Source organism: Acipenser ruthenus, chromosome 10, assembly GCF_902713425.1.
Source record: "Acipenser ruthenus chromosome 10, fAciRut3.2 maternal haplotype, whole genome shotgun sequence".
Lineage (NCBI taxonomy): Eukaryota > Metazoa > Chordata > Actinopteri > Acipenseriformes > Acipenseridae > Acipenser > Acipenser ruthenus.
Window position 1 is genome coordinate 6,251,606 of NC_081198.1, and position 25,773 is coordinate 6,277,378.

At 40.0% G+C, this 25,773-nt stretch overlaps 2 protein-coding genes across 2 annotated transcripts; both read left to right on the forward strand.

The window, feature by feature from the left end:
• The first annotated feature begins 1,140 nt into the window (after positions 1-1,140).
• Positions 1,141-7,473, forward strand: LOC117401147 (ATP-dependent DNA helicase PIF1). The gene is made up of 13 exons (XM_034001660.3): positions 1,141-1,230; positions 1,972-2,563; positions 2,882-3,011; positions 3,167-3,292; positions 3,523-3,676; positions 4,011-4,125; positions 4,490-4,596; positions 5,051-5,190; positions 5,364-5,470; positions 5,794-5,881; positions 6,234-6,379; positions 7,009-7,200; positions 7,306-7,473. Exons 2-13 carry the CDS (start codon positions 1,997-1,999, stop codon positions 7,348-7,350), a joined length of 1,917 nt encoding a protein of 638 aa, XP_033857551.3. The 5' UTR covers positions 1,141-1,230; positions 1,972-1,996; the 3' UTR covers positions 7,351-7,473.
• A 2,541-nt stretch (positions 7,474-10,014) lies between these two features.
• On the forward strand, positions 10,015-12,460 carry LOC117405748 (cytochrome b-c1 complex subunit 6, mitochondrial-like). The gene is made up of 4 exons (XM_034009105.2): positions 10,015-10,179; positions 11,085-11,120; positions 11,602-11,763; positions 12,213-12,460. Exons 1-4 carry the CDS (start codon positions 10,138-10,140, stop codon positions 12,243-12,245), a joined length of 273 nt encoding a protein of 90 aa, XP_033864996.1. The 5' UTR covers positions 10,015-10,137; the 3' UTR covers positions 12,246-12,460.
• Positions 12,461-25,773: the final 13,313 nt, after the last annotated feature.

Below are 25,773 nucleotides of genomic sequence, written 5' to 3' on the forward strand. Positions count from 1 at the left end.
AGGGCCTTAGTTACATTGTTTACCGTCAGTATGATTTAATTTTACACGATTCCATAGTTAGATGAGCTGATAATCAACCAAAGAACAGGCATCACTGTTACCATTATGTAAAACTGTAGCGTGAGTTTTGTACTGCAGCAGGGTCAGCTGCTGCAGGAAAAACAAAGTTTATTTCTCAAATAAAATGTGAAAGCAGAACACACAGAATACTTGGGACTGTAATTAGGAAGTGTATTATACACTGCAGCTTACTGGATTGCAGTAAACAAAACAAAAGAAACGCCATTTACTAAATGTAGCTCTCAGATAGTGCATAAGAGCTGCCTGTTACATGCTGTCGGATCAGGTCTACACTGACACTGAGCATGGCAGCTGCAGCATGCTATTTCTATATTACAACTGTACACAATTAAAGGTGCCGTCACCGACTCCAGACACAACACTTGCAAAATATTAAAAATATAAACATGCTGAGTTCATTGCAGTCATCAGCTGCATAGATTAATCATTCAGCAGAACGAGGCAACAAACCTGATTGTAATGGGGTAGGTCTCAGCTTTACAACAGCTGTTTTAGATTGTACATACTTACTGGTACACCTGGTGGTCCCTGCTCTAAACACTGGTACTTGAGGTGAAAAGGTTGAAAACCACTGCTCTAGAGAGTGCCTCAGTCCCACTGGATTCAGGAGGAGTAGCTTTGATCTAACATCCCTGTTCCAGCACTCTTCTGAGGTTCAGCTTTCAGACTTGGCAGATAAGGTTGATAACACGGGATATGTTCTTGAAGCTCATTATGCAAATTAGCACATTATATTTTTCTCAAAAAACAAACAAACACACAGACCACCAATTATAATTCTGAAACGAATAACAAATAACGTATGACTAGTTAAAAGGCCCCTACATTAAATGGTTACTTTATTGGGTGTTTTTTTCGTTTCTGATTGAATTACTGTACGCTTTCTGCCCGATTGAAAATATAAACCACACATCTTCACCCGCTACACGCTTTAGTACTGCCTTCAATGACGCATTCCAAATCCCGCCCCCATATGATGTCAGAAAACGTCATCCAAGTTCTGATTGGTAGTCCGTTTAAATATCCCCCTCTTGATTGGCCAATTTGTGTGCACCGGCATATTTGAAAGTTGCAGCTCATTTATTACACAGCTGCTCAATCTGACTGAGGCTGATTTAAAAGCAAAATAAACCGATCGTCTACTCTACGGTATGTAATTTTTTTTAAAGAAATAACTAATGATTTGATTCCATGCGTGCATTTATTTTTGAACCGATCAAATAATTAGACTTTTTGTTTTGTTTATTTTTCTGCTGCGGTGAGCGATGGTCTTAAGTTGTTTGCAATTAAGGAGCAAGTGTACCGTGTTGCTAGTCGAGCCACAAAACAAACTGTGTACTTATCTTACAACTGATATCCGAATTCTTTAAAAATTTAAACACGAATCGAAACGTTGGATGTTATGTATCTAAATACCGGTAACCTTTATCCAAGACCCAGTCCTACTTGCCTTCAGCCCTGAGAAACAAGTTTCAGTTCAAGTTTTATAATTCACTACAGTCTCATAGTATTCTAGAACTAATAGCCTTAGGTAATTAATTGGTCAAGACTTACTGTTAATGATCCCTTAAGTGTGCTTTCTCAATATGAAAAAAACATTAATCTGGCACCTTTTTAATTAAACAATAACACCCAAGCGTTTCTGAATTTTACTGTAAGCAGACAAAAATGTTGGCTAGTGCCTTCATTCATTAGTGTGCTTTATAGTCCTGAAAGCACACAGAAGTGTCAAGTGTTTATGTTTGAAACATCTTCATCATCAACTAAAATCCTTTTACATCTTGTACATCTTTGGCTGTCCTCTCTCCTGAGAGGAATAGATCATGAATCACAGGCAGACTGGATGCAGGGCAGCTTGATTCATTCATTATTTTGTGTGTGTGTGTGGAGGTCTCCTTGTCCATTTAGGCTCAGCATGCTACCTGGAACAGAGGCTGCTGAGATCCAGTGCTGTGCCACAGTCGAGCGGCTCAACTCTGCCAGCCAGGTCACCAAGCGACAGGCCATCCGCCGTGCTCTCGTGGCTCTTGGCCGCAATGAGCTTCGAGAGATGATTCTGCGTGTGCACGATGGCAAAGTGCACCAGAGCTTCATTCTGCGGGAATTCCAGCTCTTCACTCGGTTTGCTCGGGATGGCAAGAGCACCATCAAGCTGGTCCCTGACAACATCCAGGTCCTGATCTCAGATTGCCCCCCAGACCGGCTCAACATCTTCCTCAAGACCCTGTCCATCAAGCACCAGGCCTTTAAGCAGGATGGGAAGCCCCTGGGGGACCGGGCCAGGATGCTTGCTGGCCTCCCTCGCAGCTTTGAAACAATCAGCCCCTTGCAGCTGAAGGATGTTCAGAAAGCGAATGAGCTGCGAGGGAAGGTGAACGCAGACTCCCCAACTAAACCCAAAGGGATGAAGGAGAGAGCTGGCAACCGAGCAGGAAGCCTCCAGGTGAAGAGGCAAAGGACAGACTCTGCTGAAAACTGCCCTGTGAGTATGCAAGCACTGCTGGGATTTCCATAAGAAATTTACAATTGCTTTTTTAAGCTAAAGCTGGTCATGTATAACCACCCACTGCTGCAGTGCAAGCTGTAGCATAAGCATTACGATTTTGATTTTAGGAAGCTTGTGCACCCCAGCTCTGACTCTTCTTCTTCACTGACTTTCATGGCAGGTGTTTAAAATGATGTGATTCTTAACATGCAAGATTGTATTATTCTGATTGCATAAACAGGGTGCTGGTAAATTCAGGTCAGAAGTCTGTGCCTTTCTGATGTGCAAGTTATTTCATTACTCCTGCTGTTTTAGGTGAAGTCGCTCCATCCTGCCAAGAAGCCGGCACTGACATTGCCAGTGGGCAGGAAGTTGTCGACGGAGCAGTCTCTAGTTCTCAGCGCAGTCCTCGGTGGGAAAAACGTCTTTTTCACAGGCAGCGCCGGTAAAGCTATGTTTTTGTTTTTACGCTAATGCAAGGTAGACTGAAGCACAAAGCAAAGTTTCTCCCAGCCAGTGACCAGTAATTAACTTTAATTTTTGACTTAATATTGTTTTGTCAACTAAATCTAAGCAAAGGTTTCCTTTTGTTTTCCTCAGGTACTGGCAAGTCTTTTCTATTGAAGAGGATTGTGGGATCCCTGCCCCCCAAAAGCACCTATGCCACAGCCAGCACTGGGGTGGCTGCCTGCCACATTGGAGGCACCACACTCCATGCCTTTGCAGGCAAGTTGGACATCAGCATGATTCAATTCAAATCTGTGTTTTGCAGATGTTGCACAATAGTCAAATCAAATGTTTGCTGATTTTGCTCAGGCAACAGTAAAATGAAGCTTTTGCTTTTGGCAAATATGATTTTATGCTAAACCACATGCATATGAAGTTGTATACTTGTCTTAAAGAATTGCTTATGTAACAAGATGCTTGGCTGAAAGCGATTGCCCTCCCCTGTCTAGGTATCGGTTCAGGCTCGGCCCCCCTGGAGCAGTGTCTGGAGCTTGCTCAGCGCCCGGGAGTCCTGCAGCACTGGACCAGCTGTCGCCACCTCATCATTGACGAGGTCTCCATGGTGGAAGGGGAGTTCTTTGACAAGCTGGAGGCCATTGCCAGGTAGGGATAGTACTGTTACAATCGTAAGTAACTGCTTTGTGGGAAAAACAGTTATCTTAAATGCTTCATCAGATTTCCTGTAATTTTAGCTCTATCGCAACTGACATTGGGATTAGCCCTGAATAGAACTGATTTTGTGCAATGGATGGACATGGTATAGTAGCAAACTCCTTAACTATTCATGGAACGGGACAAGAATCCTCTTGGCCATGAAGACATGTATTTGTATTACATCTCAATGGGCTTCCATAGAAAAAGACACTTGTACCCTACCTTTGTTTTAATTTTACAGTTCTAGAGTAAGGCTTTATTAATTTCTCTCTATGTTCAACAGGTCAATCGGAAGGTCCAGTGAGCCGTTTGGAGGGATCCAGCTGATTGTGTGTGGAGATTTCCTGCAGCTTCCTCCAGTCACCAAGGGCAAGGAGAAGACCAAGTTCTGCTTTCAGGTGAGGGACGGGGAGGAAGTGTAGTGTGCCATCAGCATAAACTCTTCAGGATGGTAGCCCAGGAAAGCCTGTGATGTAGAGCAGAGTGCAATAAAGTACTGTAGTATATATTTTTTAAATAGTTTATGGCGGCTTCCTCAGATAATTCTCGTTTCAATTACAAAACAAGCACATTTTTCTTGCCAATTCCTTACTTGCTGTAGAGTCAAGGATAGAGAAGCTCTAGGTTTTCTTGCAGCTATTTGGAATGAGTGCTTCAGTTAATCTGGCTCCAAAGTTGGCTACTCCAAATAGGAACTGTGCCAGTTTCAGTTCAGTTAATTAGTAAAGCACTTTATTTTTATTTCTCCCTCCCCTGTTTCAGGCGAGGAGCTGGAGGAAGTGTATCCATGTGAACATGGAGCTGACTGAGGTCCGGAGACAGACAGACAAGACTTTCATCTCTCTCCTGCAAGCAGTGCGGCTGGGCAGGTGTGGATGATGGAAATATGTTCTCAGTACTAACATGACATTGTTTACTGATATGGGTAGGGGAGGGAGCTACTGTTGGGATCTGTTTATAAACAGGCTTGGTTATTTATCTCTACATATAAACTGGTAGTTATTGCAGGTTATTCATTTCTGCCACATGAGGAGGTATATTCTGTTTGTTTTTCATAAAAGACTTTTACTAGGCTATGATTTCACACTCTTAAAACTGGAGAGGATCGGGCCTGTAGAAAATCCAGTTAGTTCCATTGGATCGGTCATCAATATCAGACTAATAGCAACCCCAAGACCTATCAAAGTTTGATGTATTATGATTGGCCGTCACTGTAACCTTGGGCTTTCCACTGGTGTGTTGTTGACCCGTATATGCAACAGCTGTACTAGTTTCATTCTCTGCATTTATGCCATAAATGTCATCAATCCCTTCCTCTACCAGGGTCACTGAAGAGGATACAGCACAGCTGATGAGAACCGCCTACCACAAAATTGAGAAGGATGGTATCCTAGCAACCAGGCTGTGCACACATAAGGACGACGTGGAACTGACCAATGAGAAAAAGCTCCAGCAGTTGCCAGGTAGGACAACTCTTGCTGTACTTCCTAGCTTAAGTGTTGTTTTGACAACTAGATTTATTTCCAAGCGTGTGAGTATTGACTGACCTGAGTGTTGGTTGGGGTGTCTGGGATGTATATTTTATAACAAAAAAAATACAGGAACTGACCTTCTGAATGGTTCTCCTCACTGTCAGGTCAAAGCCGCATGTTTGAGGCCCTGGACAGTGACCCACAGCTGGTGAAGATGATTGATGCCCAGAGTCCAGTAGGGCGGGTGTTGCAACTGAAGGTGGGCGCTCAGGTGAGTTTTCATTGGGGATGGGGGTGGCAGTGGATAGATGGTGTGTCAAACTTAATGATTTTAATTTAAGACAGGATGTGTGTGGTGTGTGGTTATTTTTATTTTTTTTATATAAAGATCCAAGGCTACTAATGGGGTATTGCAATTCAAAACTGTAGTTAAGCATTCTTTGACCTTTTAACTGGAATATCTACACTTGAATGTTAATAGAAAGTCATTCTAATGTATTATTAAACCTCTGATATATTTACATGTAATATGGTAACCAGATCCCAGAGGGTGGCAGTCCAGGTTGACCGAACAAAATGTTTTTTCTTCCGCAGGTGATGCTAACAAAGAATCTGGATGTGCAGAAGGGCCTGGTGAATGGGGCACGAGGCGTGGTGGCTGGGTTCGAGACTGGGAACAAAGGTAGACTGTGTGGTTATATTTACTTTTAAGGATTCACTAAACGCTAAAGTAGAGCAAAACCTATGTACAACAGATAGGAGCAGGGTAAACAAATGAAAAGGTACTTGGTGCTTGCAGATGAGGAGACCAGCCTCCACCCAGGTCTCAACAGCTGGGTGTAGTTTATTAATCCGGGCCGTGGTAAAACCAATTTTACTATGCAAATCTGTGTCTGCATGTTTGCAAGCCACTGTAATTGTCTTATTGACTGTGGAGGGGATAGTATAGATGTAGTACCCAACACCTTATTGGGTGCAGTAAATGGAAAGTGGGCCTGTCTATCTGACCTCTGGACCTTCTCTGCTCTCTCTAGGCTTCCCTCTGGTGCGGTTCCTCTGTGGGGTCACAGAGGTCATGAAGATGCAGCGCTGGCTGTTCAAAGCTGGCAGTGGAATCTACCTGAGCCGGCAGCAGCTGCCCCTCAAACTGGCCTGGGCCATCTCTATCCACAAGAGCCAGGTAAGGATGGGGGTGAACAAGGGAACACAGAGTGCTGGGATTGTGCTGTATGCTAGAGGTTGTTCTCCCCTAACTTCAAAAACTCTTGTATACCTAATAATAATTGGCTGCTGACTTAAAGATTTTAACCAAAATAACACCTGCCCTCCATTCCATAGTGTCTAGATAGGAATGAGATTAATCTCTCCTAGAGGAGAGCACTTCATGTAAACCAAGGCTCGCACTGAATCTGTGTGTGGGAGATGGAAAGGAGCAGAGTAATGGCATTAGATTTACTGGAACATCCGAGGAACAGATTGCCTTTCCTGCAAGCTGGAGAAGGTTCTTGGCTTGGTGTACAAATTCACTTTTTGTCAGTTTGGCTGACTTATGAAATTCATTTTTTTGTCTGTAATTGAGGTCGGCAGCCGATTTTCATTATTGTGCAAGTGTCTGCTTTCGAATCACAGTGCTGTGTGTTCCATGCTCTTCACTGCAGAGTAACACTCGCTAAATTAACTTCCTTAAAGCAAACTTTGGAGGTTTGAGCCAGGGTGCTGCTGTATGTGGGACAGAGGGTCCAGGTCTGTAGTGGGTTTGTACCACGGGACTTCAAATGGTTCGACTGTGCTTTTTCTCCGTGGTGATAGGGCATGTCCCTGGACTGTGTGGAGATCTCGCTGTCCCGTGTGTTTGAGAGCGGCCAGGCGTACGTAGCGCTCTCTCGAGCACGCAGTTTGCAGGGGCTCCGGGTCATGGACTTTGACCCCAAGGTTGTGAGAGCCAACCCTGAGGTGCTGCAGTTCTACAGCAAGCTGAGGAAGGAGCGCCTCCTCATGCAGGTGAGCTGCTTTTGTCATCCGTAGCAGTGTGGGGTGTGGTGCTGCCAGTAGGAGGTGCAATAGAGCCAAACTCGTACCTAACAACTCTGCCCCCTCTCATTTCAGGCCTCAATGGAAATGTACATGGGGAGAGGGAACAAGGAAAACTAGCCTCTTTAGCGAAGACTGGACTGCCTACCTTCCCTAAACTTTTTGAACAAGGAATGATGTCTTTACACTATGTATAAATGTACAGAAATGAACTTTTTAAAAATAAAAAAATATTTTTTTAAACTGTGTTGCGCTATATTTGCAGTCATTTGTTTTGCAAAAACTAATATCAGTGTGTTTTAATTGTGTGTGGGTGTTGACATTATTAAAGAGTTTAAGGGAGGGGACCTGCCCTCTAGGCTAACAATTTAATGCACTCCCTGTCATTTTTTAATAAATACTTTTGGAATGCAAAGAAAGAATGGTCAATCAAATACATTTTGTCCATTTACTCCCCACTCTGCCCAGCTCTACTCACTGGTTACTGTGATGTAAAGCTAAGTTTCCATTATGTAGCTTGGGATGAAAACCACTTCATGGTGTTTAGCATAATGTACCCATGTGGCTTTGACTTTACTACTTTTAACTCTGAGATCTTTTGCCATCTTGTGAGAAGATGTTGTAATGACAGTCAAATAGAGTACCAGTATACTACTGTAAATTTGCTCTGCCATTTGGAACACACCGTTTTTGTAAATTGCATTAAAAAGGGGGGAGGCGGGACACACCTCCATATAGGATTTTCAACATTTCCACTGCAGCTGTAACCTTAGAGCTCAAGGACAGTCCTGGTTTATTTATCATTGCTACTACATAATGTAATTGCTTTACTAGATAAGCTAGCTGGGGTAATTTAATCAAAGATCAAGTGACCCGAAGGGCCAGAAATTGAGATAACGACAAATAATGTGATAATGTGAAGAATGGACTGCAAGTTTACAGATGAATTGTTCATTTAAAAAAAAAAAATGTAATTGCTTTTATCTGTAATTCATCTCAACCTGGAGAGAAATATACAGGCACCACCATTGAGTGTTTTATAGTAATGGATAAGATACAAGTTCTTATTCAGTATTTATATTGATCCCAAGTATTTTCAGTTGTGTTTCACATGACATTACTAATGTTCCATATTTTAATTCTAAATTGATACCAGAAATATCAGTGTCGTATTCAATTTAAGTGTAAGACTACTCAAAATTCCAGTATTGGTAGCAGATTGGATTTAATGACCCACTGCTGTACAATACTCTACTGTACTGCCAGTTTGTACCCCACTATACTTTATAAATAACTGTTATACATATAATAAATAGTTGTAATAACCAGTGTTATGTGCAATGTGATATCTGCATGTAATTTAAGCTACAGTACCATTCCCTTCATTTATAATTATAGTTATTGACAGTTTTCATTAAGCATGAACCATAATAATGATTCTAAACAGGGTTGTACAACTATATATATATGACCAGACGTCCCGTTTTGAATGGGACAGTCCCACTTTTGGAACATTGGTCCCAGTATCCCCAGAACTTTTCTTGGGACGCTTATTTCGCCCTTTTTATTTTTTTGTTTGTTTGTTTTTCTTCTCAGAGCATCGTTGCGCCGGTAACAGAATATTGTATTTTCATGCAGGCTTGCTGTGTTGCTACCATATCTAACTTATTACAGTACAATGACACTTGATGTGACTAAAGGTAAGGTTGAACAACCAGTAGCATTAAAAAGCTAGATTGCAGACTTAAATCTCCGGCCGACATCAGTCTGTGCAGACGGAGCGTGGGCAGCTTTGGTCGAGGAACTGCAAAGTAGACAAATCAAATATGGAGACAGAGTTGAGAGAAATTTTAATTGCAGAAGTGGATGCAATCGAAGTTTCCTTCGTGCTCAACTTGCTTCATAATTTACAGCATCGTCCGAAAAGGTATATTAGAAATAGTCATTGCTATGAAGAAACAATATTGGGCAGCAGTGTGGAGTAGTGGTTAGGGCTCTGGACTCTTGACTGGAGGGTCGTGGGTTCAATCCCAGGTGGGGGGCACTGTTGCTGTATCCTTGAGCAAGGTACTTTACCTAGATTGCTCCAGTAAAAACCCAACTGTATAAATGGGGAATTGTATGTAAAAATAATGTGATATCTTGTAACAATTGTAAGTCACCCTGGATAAGGGTGTCTGCTAAGAAATAAATAATAATAATATGAACGTATGTGTTGTGCTGTCACATGAAGTAATGAGTGGTATTCTAACAGGCAGATCTGGGACTCTAATATAAAGTATGAGTCATGAAGTAATCATTGAAGCATAATTCCACCACATCATTCCAATAATTTAAAATTGTGTTATGTTTAATTCCATTACAAATGCTGATAAGAAAACTACAACCGTACTACTCTGACCCAAAAGGTGGAAAATGGCCATTCCACAATACAGTGCTTGCCCCACTATGAACATTGGCCAACCAGGAGTCCTACAGAGGAGTGGCAGATAGGTTCAACACCTGCAGGTCACTAGTATGCACACATCTTCATGAGGTGTGTTCTCTGATATCAAACCACCTCTCATGGAAGCCATACAAATCAATACAATAGGCGTGCTACTATGTGTAGCTGTTATTATTTTGTTATATGTTGATGACAGGGAAACAAATGAACATGTAAGGTGGTTTCTTAAGATAAAACCAGTGTTACATATTTAAAAACATTTGGGGCGGTACAATCATCACGAGCATTGCTACCGGAAGGGGCGAAAGAAGACGCGGACAGGATGTGGAAGCGCTCTAAATTCTTTCCCGGTGCAATATCCGGCTTGTGACCTGAAGGTCCTCGAAAGCAGAGAGTGGCAAAGGGGCGCAATCGGCGTGTGGTGCATTCAAACTCATAGTCAGATATCCAGCATTGGAATCATGAGGGAGGAGAACATGCTTACAAACGGAGAGCCCGAGGAGGTATTGAATTTAAATATATTACACAAAACAGTCGGGAATTAAAAACATGGTGACCTAATCAATCTATGTGCGAGTAAACCGGTGTGTCGATAGGCCAAGGCTGATCTCGACACGTCTGTCAAGATAAACTAAAATGTAGCATGACTAACTGAAATCTAGTGAAATTGTCTGTAGTAATATATTCTACAGATTAAATACAGCGGTGTGTCTCATAAAATCAATATTCCAGGCTGTATACCTAACCTTGACTGTTTGAAATAACAATGGCACAAGACCTGATTAATGATATCATTAAAAATCAACAGTTTGAAGTAAACTATGTTAAGCGTTCTTAATTTAGACCGCTGTTGTCTAGTAATATATTACTCTTTAGCAGATATGCAGTATCATAAATATAGGAAATGTATTTAGTGTCCTTAACCTTCATTAATGTATGCTTACAGGTCGTGTACGTTCCGTACTGACAATTATGCAACATAGTCCTTATTGTAAAGCAGGAACATTTAATGCCCAAAATGTTGTGATAATGAAGTCTATAGAAGTTTAATCGGCACCCAGTCATGGGCTTGCCAGTACATGTAGTCTGATATGAATGGCGTATTTATGATGTATTCTAATGTAAGAAACTTTACATTCTCATGGAAGGCCCGCGTATGGAATAGTCATTCTCTAGTTTTATCATGCGTTTATTTTGTAATCTATTTAAGAATGGAAATACTGTACTATAAAACATGTTTTTAACAAAGGTCTAAAGATCAAGTTAGCAGGTGCTGGGAAGCTTACAGAACACATTTTTGTGCCAGGAACATGGCACATTGGAGCAAAATATGTAATAGTGTTACAGTACTGTATCTGCTTTGTCCTTTTTTAATTTGAGCTTCTATAAAATGTGTTTTTCTATCCAGACTGAGGAGGAAGAGGAGGAGGAGGAGGATATGGTGGTGAGTATCTAACCCTTAAACATTTTAGATGGTAATCTTTTAGATGGCAGGACAGGATAGCAGAATGTCCAAAATCTTTGGGGCACAGACTCCAAGTCTGATAAGAGATTTGATTTAGCTGTGCAATTAATGTTAATGTTTCTGCTGACTTCTGACAAATTATAGCAAGAAGAAAATCATTTTTTTCTATGTTGAAGGAAAGTTGAAGTTTCTTGCCTAATGACAGGGGGTTTAATATAATAGCATTAAAATGTCAACCACATTCTATATGTTTTTTGTCTCATTAGTATCATTCAAGTATAAATACGTTTACAGAACATTCTCAGATTTCCTATTGTCCTCTCGCAATGTGGCATGAACTGCAAGGACCAGCCACTCTATTTTGATGTTATGTTGCTAGATTTGTAGACAGCCAGGGGCTGGTATCCTGGGAGCCTCTGCTGGTGCTGTCGCTATCCCCTGTGTGTTTTGTTCCCCACAGGACCCCTTGGTGACAATCCGGAGTAAATGTGAGCAAACGGAGCACTGTGTGCATTTACGGGAGAAGCTTGAAACGTGTGAGACACGGGTCAACTCCCGGTCAAACACTGCAGAGGATTGTACAGAGGAGCTGTTTGACTTCCTCCACGCCAGAGACCACTGTGTAAGTTCAGCAGAGATGCCAAGGAGCAGTGGGTCTGTGGGAGCATTGGGATGTTGGATATAGTCATAAGCTTTTCCTTTTATAGCGCTACATGTGGCAGTGTCCTTTGGAGGTGAATGGTCGTGTGATTGTGGCTTATATGATTGTTAGGAAATTAAAGGGTGTAGATTTAGAACACTAGGTATTACTTTTATTTCAATACACTAAAATGATTGACTTGTTATTTTTTGTATTATCCATCATTTTTGTCTTTTTATAGATTTCTTTGTTTTATTTGTGTGTGTGTGGATATATATATAATATAATTATTATTATTATTATTATTATTATTATTGGATGTTATTCCACATTTTAATATGATTTCATATAGTATATAATTTTTTTTGGTTAACTGATGTACTCTGATGAATGTCATTTTTCAGATTGTATTCTCACTTTGTTTCCTCTAGGTGGCACACAAGGTCTTCAACACGATTAAGTGAAGAGAGCAGACATCTTTCCTCAGACCTCATCTCCCATTGTTGGGAGCCCTGTGGCTGTGAATTCTGTATTTAAAATAAAATATGAATTGTGGTGTGGGAGTTCTTCTCCAGATTTGTTTGTCCTCAGTAAATAAATAAACAAGTAATAGAAATTGTAGCTAACCTTTTACATGCCTGTATGTATGAATTAAAATAAATTAATAAACAGTGGAAAATTGCCATGTGTGTGTATTTACAGCTATTCTTGTTGAAACATAGTATTATTCCAATATACTTTGTTCATTTTACTCAAAATAGATTGAGCTACTGAGGTTTATATCTGGAATATTGATTGGGACACATTTACTCAGCATTACACATTTTATTTGATTTCCTTTCACATAGAAATAGAAGCAGGTTATTTGCTTTAAGCAGCAGTGGTTCACTATACTGATGTAGTTCAAATGATTAAAACTTCATTGGTGTATAACATTGTGTAGTTTGATTGAATAGACCATTTTATAGTGTTATTTATATTGTTGAGTGTGGTGTCTGTTACTTTTCTTTTTATGGGTTATGACAACAAATTACTTGAAAGCCAAAGTTGTCAGTGTGAAGAAAAAGTGGTTCAGAGGCTTCTTGATAGAATTTAAATATCCTTGTTAAATAAATTTCTGTACCAGTGTCATCATTGCCATTTTTACCTAAAGATTTGCTTTAATGAAGATTGGATGCACGAAACCGCAGCAGCCCCATAAAAGTATTCTGAACTTTGAAGGATCTTTAAGGGTACTGCAGTATGCAAAGGGATTAGCTGATTGTTACATATATATTGCTTTTATTCAAAATCCAAGGGTGGTAAAACGCAACTGACATGTATGTGGGTAACGGAGATCCGAGTGCTGACTGTAATCCACAGTTCTAAAAGTAGGCTTTGTTAGTTTTGGTAAAATGTTTTCGTTAAAATGAACCAAAACCACATTGAATGCATTTATTTGTCTGATCTGTGTAAATGTTACAATGCTGTAGTTTCAGTTGTTATAACGTGGACCAAAACAATAATCTCTCCATTGTGTTTTGACCTTCCAAACGGGTGACTTGTGTTACTACTGCGGAACGTATGGCATTATGGGTAACTGGTTTGCTTGTCAATTCGCCCTGTTTGTCAATTCAAGGTTTAACTGTTTGCCATGCCATTGCCAAATAGAACAAACGTGTTTATCAACCATTTTTCTTGGCAGCAATCCCATTTTCACCTGAGAGCACTGCTAGGAAATATGATGAGCACTGCTAGGAAATATGATGTCAATGTGCCAAAATGTCGATGTTGCTGTTGATACTCAAACTGTCATGCAGAACATCGACCCTGTTTAACCGCAATTGTGTTAAATTTGTACCATTTTTGTGAAGGTTAGGTAAACTGGTAAAACTGTCTGCTTCCACAAGTGCTGGCGGACGTCCCCTGCACCACAGACAGGCACTCGCTGCAGGAGGAGGAAAATAACATCTTCACACGCTCACAGAGCAGATGAGACGCTGCCTCTGCTGCAGTCTCAGCTCCTACTAGTGTTCAAGAACAGCTCTATCAGCTCAGCTCTATGAATCTGTTTGGCTCATAAGCAGGGATCCTAGTTTTCCACAATAAAAAAAAAATCTGCGTTATTCAGCGAGTAAAATAAAAGGGCTAAAAATGACTTTTCCCTGCCGCATTATAACACACAAACAGTACTATTGGGTAACAGTTAACACATGAAGTGTTTATTGTTGTTCTTGTTACACTTGTATCTCTTTACGTTGTATTTTACTTTATAATTTTAATTATTCTTGAACTGTAACCTTGTATTACAGTGTAACCTGTGTAAGTCGCTTTAGATAAAACGTTATATCTAATACATTATGCATTTTAATATAATTTACACGACTTGTGTTTATTCTAGACATAAGTAACAGCACGAGGCACAGATCCACAACATTAAATTCATTCTCACATTACTCGTTAGAAAACTTTCGTGATCATTTACTTTAAAGATTTGAAATCCAAATAATATATAAAAAAAAATGCATGACGGAAATAAAAACGTATGACATAAGACAGAAATAAAAATGGGCAGTATGTTAAAAGGGTGGCGAATACTAAAAAGCATGACGGAAATAAAAACGTATGACAGAAGATGCTGCCCATTTTCATTTCCGTCTAGATTTGCCTGCACTTTTTAAGATGACACTGACTTGCACTTTTGGTCCACAGTAGAAAACAGACCATAGCTGACTATACACATCACAAAGAAATCATGTTGTCCTGTCAAAAACGTTATTGCAAAATGCAACCGACAACTGCTGCGCAGGCACATAACTCGCATTTATTTAACCTTATTTAATTGTTACCGGCATCTTTGAACAGCTCTGAATACTGACGTAAACTGAACTTGAATACCGGAAGCAGTTTTATTAGACAGGTATGTGTATGTAAATTTAAGGCAAAGTTGCCTGTGTTAATGTTTATATATTATACGTGTATTGATTTGGTTATTGTCAAACAAACAAACAAACAGAAAAAATCCTAGAATGTTTTTTGTCCCTCCCCAAATGTAAAAATAAAAAAATTGTGGTTTTTTCGTGTTATCATAGAAAATCACGTTTTTTTCCGTGTTATTCCGCAGCAAACTGATTGCTAGGATCCCTGGTTATCAATTTACATTCAAAACAGTCAGTGGTCTGCAATCCTGGTCCTGTCCGGTGGCCCTCCTGGTTTTTGTTCCAACAGTACTCTAAAGTACTTAATTGGACCAATTAAGTGCTCATTAGAATCTTATGGTCCAATTAATTAATTTAGGGTAAATTTGGAACAAAAACCAGGAGGGACAGCGGCCCTCCAGGACCAGGTTGGAGACCCCTGATCTAGAACAGGGCTTCTCAAACTCGGTCCTGGGGACCCCCTGTGTCTTCTGGTTTTCATTCCAACTGAGCTCTCAATTACTTAACTATGCCCTTAATTAAACTGACCATTTTACTTGTTTTCATCCCTTAAACAGTTGCAGATGTCAAGTTAGGTATAACATTTTATAAGTAACTTGAACTCTGCAACTTTAAGAGCGGAAAACAATTTAAAAGGTCTAATTAAGAAAATTATTAGTTCAATAAGGGTTTAGTTAAGTGATAAAGTCAAGGTTGTTATAATAGTAGAAAACACCAGTGGAGGCTTTGAGTAAATTGTTGATGCTCATAATGCATCAGAGTAGACTTTTGCACAGCAATGTGTGAGTGTGTGTGTGTGTGTGTATATATATATATATATATATATATATATATATATGAAAGTGTTACCCAAAATGTTTGTTTACTTGACTTTATTAAATCTTGTTTAAAACATACTGTTTTACTATTGACTACTGTAGTCCAAAGTTTGTGCACAGCTGCAAAAAAATAAATAAATAACATGTTTTATCCTAATGCCACTTGCTGAAGCAATATATAGATTTTAGTGTAAGAAGCAATAAAACCAAATAGTGGCATACACATTAGGGGGTGATGCTAGTCCAAAGCATGGGCTCCCTGCTGTCAGTAAGCTGGGGAATAGCATCGTTCCATCGGCGCAGGAATTGAAAATGGACAGCCTTGTCGGTGCCTCGCTTCTAATACAGTATGAACATTAAGGACACTGACGATGTTAAAATGTGATACTTTCTGTTTTTCTTTTATTCCACAGATGAGTGCAGATCATTTTCTTTGTGATTGTGAGTGATTACTGTATTATCTGTAGTAATAGAACAAATATTTGGGAATGTTAGGGGAATTAATGATACATAAAACTATTTCTGTATTGACTGGTTCCATCAGCAGGGCTAGTTTGCTATGCCTGCATCTTGTGATTACCCCAACGTATTGTAAATATACATTTCCAATGGGTTTTACATAAATTTACATTTTTTAACACTCCTGAGATGGAAGACCATTAGGGAGAATTTTTTTTTTTATTATTAAATTATGAAACAATTGTCATCAGCGAGTCTATGGGCAAGGTATGTTCTGTACTATTTGCTGGAGGCATTAGCTATAGGAATGAGAGGCAGTGTGGCACAGTGATTATGGCTGTGGACTGATGGCACAGTGATTATTATTTTTATTTGTTATTTCTTAGCAGACACCCTTATCCAGGGCAATTTACAATTGTTACAAGATATCACATTATTTTTACATACAATTACCCATTTATACAGTTGGGCTTTTACTGGAGCAATCTAGGTAAAGTACCTTTCTCAAGGGTACAGCTGCAGTGTCCCCCACCTGGGATTGAACCCTCGACCCAAGGTCAAGAGTCCAGAGCCCTAACCACTACTCCACACTGCTGCCCTGGCTGTGGACTGGGAGGCAAGGCAGTGTGGTTGAGTGGTTAGAGGTTAGGACTGAGCCTGGTTTTCAATTCTTGGTCAACTAGGCCACCCTTAAAAACGTGTTGGTTTGCTGTAACCTGGATAAGTATATAATTTTTTATTTATTTATTTATTTATTTTACTGCTGGACAAAATGCAAAATGTTTATATATTGAAAACTTCTGAAACTGCAATGAAAGTAAATGCTTCAAACACTGGTCCTCCGCGAGGCAAAGAGGTTCGCAAGAAATGGCAGGATTTCGCTAAAGTGAAAGTTTATTGTTATTATTTATTGTTTATTTCTTAGCAGACGCCCTTATCCAGGGCGACTTACAATTGTTACAAGATATCACATTATGCATTATTTCACATTATACAGATATCACATTATTTTTACATACAATTACCCATTTAAACAGTTGGGTTTTTACTGGAGCAATCTAGGTAAAGTACCTTGCTCAAGGGTACAACAGCAGTGTCCCTCACTGGGGATTGAACCCACGACCCTCTGGTCAAGAGTCCAGAGCCCTAACCACTACTCCACACTGCTGCACTACAACACTCCATTCTCAGCTCTGTATAACACAAGCACTACAACACTCCATTACTAGTTCTTAAGCATATTGCCGTAGCTCTAAACAGTATCTCTTTTTCATGCTCAGCCCATCACAAGCATAGGTAACACAACACCTTCCAAGCAACATAAACAAATAAAGAAAATGCTATTTATAACCAGCAGAGGGTGCCAGTGTGATTCTATTTGCAGGAACCTGACCAACAAATTTCAGTGGCTGGGAGTCGACCCAGCTAGTGTGAGTCACAGCCTTGGCCTGGACTGAATGCTAGTGAGTCGGAAATATGCACTTGCATATTTCACATCATAAAACAGGAGGGTTGAAGATTATTGGAATGTTTTTCATTTTTTTTTAAATATTTACTTCTGTGAAGAATTTGGACATGTTTCCTCTGAGTGTACTATGTTGTTAACTTCCCCAGGGCGACTTACAGTTGTTACAAGATATCACATTATTTTTACATACAATTGCCCATTTATATAGTTGGGTTTTTACTGGAGTAATCTAGGTAAAGTACCTTGCTCAAGGGTACAGCAGCATTGTCCCCCACCTGGTATTGAACCCACAACCCTCCGGTTAAGAGTCTAGAGCCCTAACCACTACTCCACATTACCATGTAAGGACCAGCTCTCCATTAAGACCTGGTATGGGTAGGAACTAATGGAACCATAATGAGATTCAAATCAGTAACAGAATAGGGTGCTATGATAAACTGCTGACTTGCAGCCCCCTCTCCATCTCCTGCCGTGATAGCGTGGTGTCTTATCCATGCTGCGCTTTATTAACCTCTCATAAGCCCGCTATGGGGGGGGGGGGTTACTAGCTTCTCCTTCCTCCAGCCCATTAACTTCTCACGGCACCACGATGCGAGACGGAGCCCTTCCAATTTAATAACATCTTGCTGGGAGCAGAGGCGAATTAAGCAGCTCTTGTTAATGGGGTTGGGGGAAGATTGTCGTGTTTAAATAACACTTAGTGGGGGTATCGTATTTGTGTAATGGGGACTCTAATCTTAAATAACGGTGAAGGTTAAAAAAAATCGGATTTTCACGTCCCTGTGAATCCAGATCCTTGATTTTTAAGTAGGTTGACACATGTTATGATAATAGTAACTAACCGAGTAAACTGTTTAGTGTACCCTGTTGGTTAGAATACATCAAGCAGTTTACTTGGGTAGTTAGTACTTTTCCCTAGCAGCATGGCTGCCCTGTCAGCCCAGCTCTGGTCCTATACCTGCTGGGGTTGCTCTAGTCCCAGGGAGGCTGAAAGGGTCCGTGAGAACACTGCAGTGGCAGGTCCAAGCAGTGGGATACAGAAGTTGAAAAGGGTTTATTTGATAATCAGTCCAGTGTTAGGTGGACTCCTGAGCCATAGAGGATCTCTCTGTGGGAAGCTCTCTCCGCGGCACAGCGTGAAATTACAGCCCAGCAGGGAGCCCAGCCCCCCAGCTGTACGCAGACGAGGAGGGAAACCAGCCCACAGGCAACACAGCAACCCCCATTACTGCTAATAGCACTGAACACAGGGTTCACATCCTGAACAACACGGGCAGCACTCTGACATTATACACACTGTGTTTATATAAGGCAGCTCAGTATAAGGTATGGAGACCTACACTGATGTTACACACTGACTAACTAAGTAGATTTGTAAAGTATTGGATACTGCCTTTACTGTTTATTTAATTTAGTTTAATTGATTTGTTTCCTATTTTATTTCTCAGTTTTATTGATTGCATTTTCTTTTGTAATATTTGTTTGTTTTTAAAATTCATTTTTGTAATATCTATACATATAGATGGTAAGACAAATCATACACATATAGATAGTAATAGTAAAGCTTATGATAACTGTGACATGACCAAAATACACATAGTAATAGTGCTTGACTAAACCCTGTACTGCAAATCTGTGTTTGCATAAAAGATAACATGTTATAATAAATGTAGCAAATATACAGGAAGTCTTAAAGTGTGCTTCAGAATGTTCTGCTTCTGATGGGTTCTGATGTCTGTTGCAGAGTAGGGGGCTTTCTGAATGGCAAATTATCTCAATAACTGGCTTCCTGTCTTTTTCCATTTACAGAAACTTCAATTCCCAACTTGCCCTTGGAACATTTGACCTGTCCCCTGCTCCAGTCTGTGCCTGTAGACAATACCATCTTCGATTCAGATCTCTCTGTGTTTAAGAAGCTGGATGGTAGGTGGTTGGTGGCTCACACTCTCTTCTGAGCTTGAACTCAAACAATGGCCCAGCATGCATTAAGAGGGCATTGTGCTTTCTGGGATGCAGCACTTTAGATTCAAGTTTCTGTCTACTCTGGGGACATGCAAGATCCCAATTTTAAACAAGAGTAGATGTGTCCAATTCCAATACAAAGAAAACATACAAAACAAATCTGACCATTAGCATTAGCATTGTGTGGATATCTAAGGTAGGATTGTATATTATATGTGGGTTTCATGTCTGGGAATAGTCTCCCTGTCAAGGCTCAGGGGAAGCCCACATACCCAGCAGCAATCACTTTATTTACTTGACTTGAGTTACGTTGTCCATCTGAAAGTTAATCTGAAAAGAAGATGCATGGACAGAATTCATTTCATTATACTGTACATACATTGTATTGTATGGGTATGAAAAATGTAAACTTGTCAGTACTTGTTTATTAAATACAAGTAAAATAAGAAAGTTTCTTCCATGTTTTAGTATAAACTCTTGGCTGTGCATATGTCGTTTCTATTAATAACACAACTACATAATCACAAAAACAAACTGTTTCCAACATAGTTTCTTTTTTCTTTAATTGCAAACTACCTGCTACTCGTGTAGTTAGAATGTAACCAATCTGATGTGAAATCAAGTGTCACCCTGACCAGTGTTAATATGAACCCTCCACCCAAATACAATAACATTGGCTTAGGATCAGAGCTTGAAGAGAAAAGAAGTGAAGAAAAGAGTCACCGAATATACAATTATGGAGGGCAGTGAGAGCTATAAGGGGAGAAGCTGTAAAAAGTTATAGGTGTCCGGACCTGTTTTCTTTCTTTCTTTCTTTCTTTCTTTCTTTCTTTCTTTCTTTCTTTCTTTCTTTCTTTCTTTCTTTTTTTACTGTAACAAAGTAAACATGTACCTGTCGACAATCAAATTAGACTGGTGGTATAAAGTTTCAAGTCTTTATTGGCAGTGTTCAGAACTATAAAAGAACAAAAAATGTTATTGCAAACACTTGCCTGAAAACAAATTTGGATGTTGCCGTGATCCCTTGTGTGTGTGTGTGTCTGTGTCTGTGTGTGTGTGCGTGTGTGTGTGTGTGTTAAATGGCTATCTTGCTTAATCTAGTAGAGGTTTCCCGGAGCCCTTTGATGTGTATCCGGGCAATGCGTTATTAGAGGGATTTTCCGAGGTGACAGCTCAGAGAATACGCTGCGGAATTGCGATGCCAGTGGCCTCAAAGAATGCTGGAAACAGGATTAGGATCATATTCTGGCAGCGGCTGTCACTTTCTCAATGGGCTAAGGTTTCTTATAGTGGCAGCTTTCATTCTGTGCACGGCTAAAACCTTCAGTAGAACCATAAAGGGGGTAAAAAAACAGAAAATCACTGATTGAATGGCACGCTGGGATTGTGTTCTCTGCTTGCTCAGGGTGGTTTGTAGGGGTGGACAGGCAGGGTTCAGAATTAAAGAGGTAGCTGGCCTTTTTTCTTTTAGTGGAAACATTAGCGAAACAATGTAGCAGACAGGCACCCTTTCGTTTGTTGAAAGTTACTGTGGTGAAAATGATTACGGGACCCCAGCTTTAATAAACATGACTGCATCATGTAAAGCTTTTAGAACAACATTGGATCCTTTCTCAGGTGAAACTATCTGCAGCTTCTTCACTGGCGCAACAGGCTTGAAAACGACACCCCGTGACTTTAGAAAACCCTTCTAAACCAAAGCTGATTAACCTAAATGAGCCTCTTAATGCACCCTAACTCTTTCATACCAGAGCTGTATTCTGCCACCTTGTGCGCTGATTAACAAGTTGATAATTTTTTTTTTCGATTTGGGTTGGGACTGGTAAATCCTTGCTGGTTCTCATTATTATGGAGTACACACAGGTTCCCATGGGCTCTTATTGTGAACCAGAACCAAAGCAGCAATTGTCATCAATGGAAAGTGGATTAGGGATGTGGCCTTGCCTTGTTGTCTGCTTTGACCTTGTGAAGATGAAATGTGTAGCTGAGATCAGGACATCACTGGCAATGCTAGGTCTCAAATCCCCTGTCCCGGTCAATAGAAACAGCAGATGTACAATTTGGCGGTTCACATGGAATTAGTTCTAGTTTTTACTCAGACTACAAATAATAAGCAGTTTGGGCTTTACTGAATAAATAATAATAATAAGTACATTTTTTTGTTACCTAATAAAAAATAATAAGTGTGCAGTGTCCCAAACTCAGTTCTACTCTAACATTTCTCTGATATTCATAGTGGTAGGCAGTTTTGATGAGAAATGGGAGGTGATATTATGATGGTGATAAACAAGAATGAGGATCTGTTTAAAGTGTGGCTACTGTAGCTCAGCTGAAGTGAAAGTTGGGACTGTTGGGATAATCGTGTGTGGTACATCTAGTACTGTTCAGTGGCTGGAATTACATCTTACTTGTAAACATATGATTATTTGCTGTCTCTCCCAGGTTTAGAATACAGTGTCTTGATGATTTTACGTCGGTACACATGTAAACAGAGCGTTTTAAAGAATTAAGAAAGATGGAGTTTTATAGCATTTGTAATTGGATTTCAGAAATATCAGAAAATGCTGATATATATATATATATATATATATATATATATATATATATATATATATATATATATATATATATATATATATCAATTAGTCTTTATTTACTTATTACAATTGTAAAAGTTTTAAAGAAAATGTAATCTAAAGGAACATGCTTTTTTTTTAATCCCAAGGTTTGAAACTTTAATTGTGTCATGTATGTGTGTGTGTGTATATATATATATATATATATATATATATATATATATATATATATATATATATAATATCTTTTAAATAACCATAATGCACGGGTGACCATGCCCCCCCAGCCCACCTATAAATATTGAGCTTTAGATGAACTGCATCTACTGGAGGTTCAATTAGGTGCATATCGTTTTTTCTTGGTGGTCATGGAACAGTATTGTTCGGAATAAAAGCTCAGGAGTTAAGGGTGTTTGTAATAAGGTGTACGACCTCTATCTGCATGCTCGAGGGATGCACTTTGTCATGCTACACCAGTCAAGCACTCGACCTTACCACGTGTAAATCCATTGCTATGACTCTGTACCCTACAGGCGAGTGGGGAGTGTGTGTTTGCAAACCGGCTGTGACAGTCTCTGTAAACCATCCTGCCGTTTAGTGGTGTTCACAGCATTACAGGGATTAAAGAGCCCTTGCACCAGGACCGCCTGCCTCTCTATTTACTGTAGGGGAAAAAACAGAGGGACAGATTCAATTAGAATGCTTTGTAAAAACAGCCGTCACTCTGAACGGCCATTGGAAACACAAGAGTCTGCGACAGTGGTATGAGCGCACGGCAACAAATTGCCCGCGGAATGTAAATGGGGGAGAACTCTCTTTATTTCATAGGGGCTTATACGTTTTGACAAACCACGCTGTTTAAGATATAATAGCGGTATAATCACTGCCCCCGGCTGTCATTCTTCAACATAATAGGCTACTTATTCATCGGGGATAGTTTACGTCTCTACACGGTTGTTATTACCCTCTCTCTCTCTCTCTCTCTCTCTCTCTCTCTCTCTCTCTCTCTCTCTCTCTCTCTCTCTCTCTCTCTCTCTCTCTCTCGCTTTTGTTTTGGAATCACATCTGATTTATTATTTGATTTTCTTTTTACCAAAACAAAAATTGGTAACACTGAGGCCCCACTGCCTCCAAGTCCTCAAACTTCTAGGCCACACTGACTCCCAGGCCTCAGTTCTAACTCCTAGGCCGCAGTGTATCCCAGCCCTCAGCTTACACAATTCCTATAGAGACGATGTAGTTTCTGTTCCACCCCCAATAAGTGCCACCTTTTGGAGCACTGCCGAATCAATGTAGGTTTTGGCTCCTAGATCAGTTTAACAGGCCTTGTTTAATTTTAGAGATGTATCCCTCCACTGCCTAAACCTGCCTCTGGCAGAGATTTCAAACTAAAGATGTTATCACAACTGACAGACTGATGACGGACTTGCTTGGACTGGACAAAACCGACTGAATTATTCTGAATGCAAGTCAGCAACTAATGGGAAATCGAAACCCTGTCTTAAATCAGATAGAGGGTGACGCTGTCATACATAGCTCCATCTTTTCCCTCTCCTTTTAATGAGCACCAAAACACTCCATGCTCAGCTTTCCAGCACTATCATCTTGCACCTTATTAACACTAAAACACACCGCTACAGTAACCACTGACATTACTGAGCACGACATCACTGCATTCTCACATTACTGAGCACGACATCACTGCATTCTCACATTACTGAGCACGACATCACTGCATTCTCACATTACTGAGCACGACATCACTGCATTCTCACATTACTGAGCACGACATCACTGCATTCTCACATTACTGAGCACGACATCACTGCATTCTCACATTACTGAGCACGACATCACTGCATTCTCACATTACTGACCACGACATCACTGCATTCTCACATTACTGAGCACGACATCACTGCATTCTCACATTACTGAGCACGACATCACTGCATTCTCAGCTGTTCACTAAGTGAATGCAAAACAGTACTTAAAAAAACATCAGCAGGCTTCAGTATGGTTACTGAGCTTTGTGCTGTATAAATGCTGCTTTTTTTTCAAATGGAAAATATGCTTTTGCTGCATATTTATCTCTTAAATGTAACCCAATTTGGGTTTAAAGCTGTAGGGCAGTATTTGAGTTGAACAAAGTAAACTGTGCTCTCTTGAAGAGTAATCCAGGCTGCACAGAACATTGTAAATTACAAATCTCTCTTGGCCAATTTTCACTTTGAAAAAAAAACGAGTGTCAGTAAAATTAAATTATTATTTATTTCTTAGCAAATGCCCTTATCCAGGGCGACTTACAATTGTCACAAAATATCACATTACAAGTTATCACATTATGAAACATCACATTACAGAATACTGTAATACAGATAAGAGCAGTTATAAAAGTACAATAAGATCACATTCAAGTAAGAGCAAAATAAAGAATACAGTAAATTAAAAGTAAGAGCGAGTTTGACTAAGAGCAGTTAAAACGTATTGTAAATATTTGCTTATATGAGTAAAGTCCAGTACGAACACGTAGTAAGTATGATAATGAGAATGATTTCAAATAATAGCAATTACAACCTGTAAGAGTAAAATCAAATACAAGATACACTAAGTAATTATAGGTAGGAGCAGTAGTTGAATGTGGCAAGGTATGGAGCAGTTCAGTGCAAGTACAAGCGGATGCAAATACTGGTACAAATGGGTGCCATATAGTCCAGCATGGTTGAGAGTTGTAGTGTTTACAGATGCTGTCTGAACAGGTGTGTCTTGAGGAGGGAGAAATGATAGTGTGGACATAGGAGGGAGCAGAAAGGTCAATACAGCAATAGGTGAGTACAAGAATTTTGAATTGGATGCGAGCAGCCATAGGGAGCCAGTGCAGAGAGCAGAGCAGCAGTGTAGCGTGGGAGAAATGGGGAAGGTAAAAGACAAGGCGAGCAGCAGAGTTTTGGATGAGCTGAATGAAATAAAACATAAAAACAAAATACAAAAAAACATCTTGTGTTATTGAAGAGAACTCAACTGAGAACTCAAGAGAACAGCATTGAGAGAACAGAGGACCATTGCAGATTTCTGCTCTAACCCTGTCTCCTTTATACAACCGTATGAATGTCATTCAGTTGTATAACGGCCTGCTTCAAAAATGTAGGCCTTAACCCTTTGCTGCTTAGTGTCCAATATATCTGACACTGAGAAAATAAGCATTAAATAGGTATGGGAACATACTCAGGGCAGTTTATTCACCATCAAAAAAGAGCACTACAGCTTTAAGACAACCCCCCCCCACCTCTCTCCAACACCTTGCTTGATTTATTTGTGCTGGTGACAGTGTCTGTTGTCTGCGAGTGACCTTTTTTCTATGGTCTGTTAAGCACAGACAGCCATACAGCACAGAGGTAGGACACAGGTAAATTGTTCAATCTGTGCCTCATTATGTTAACATGGAAGGGATGTTTTTTTTAATCACATGGCTACACCTGAAGGGACAAATGAGATCGAGAGTGAGAGTTGTCTAAAGCAGTGTTTGCTTTGTGTAAAAGTTTCAAGACTCCCCTTTTAACCTCTGAGTTCAAGTTCAGTGCAAGTCACCAGGGACTGCATGTGAGCAGAGACCTTTAAGATTCTTCACGAACACTAACAAACATATGAAATAACGAGCACTAGCCTGAATATTGCATTCTCAGCTCCCCGGCACGATGGCCCTGAACTTAATTAATGAGCTGTAGTCTAAATTGTGAGCTCTCCAGCACTGTCATCTTGCACCTTAATAATGAGAACAGTCTGTAATCGGA

Excerpts from the sequence above, each read along its gene's own strand:
- LOC117401147 (XM_034001660.3), top strand. The coding sequence starts at position 1,997 with ATGCTACCTGGAACAGAGGCTGCTGAGATCCAGTGCTGTGCCACAGTC. Across the intron at positions 4,597-5,050 it reads CAAGCAGTGCGGCTGGGCAG|GGTCACTGAAGAGGATACAG; the intron begins GTGTGGATGATG and ends TTCCTCTACCAG. Across the intron at positions 5,191-5,363 it reads AAAGCTCCAGCAGTTGCCAG|GTCAAAGCCGCATGTTTGAG; the intron begins GTAGGACAACTC and ends CCTCACTGTCAG.
- LOC117405748 (XM_034009105.2), top strand. The coding sequence starts at position 10,138 with ATGAGGGAGGAGAACATGCTTACAAACGGAGAGCCCGAGGAG. Across the intron at positions 10,180-11,084 it reads CAAACGGAGAGCCCGAGGAG|ACTGAGGAGGAAGAGGAGGA; the intron begins GTATTGAATTTA and ends TTTTCTATCCAG. Across the intron at positions 11,764-12,212 it reads TCCACGCCAGAGACCACTGT|GTGGCACACAAGGTCTTCAA; the intron begins GTAAGTTCAGCA and ends TGTTTCCTCTAG.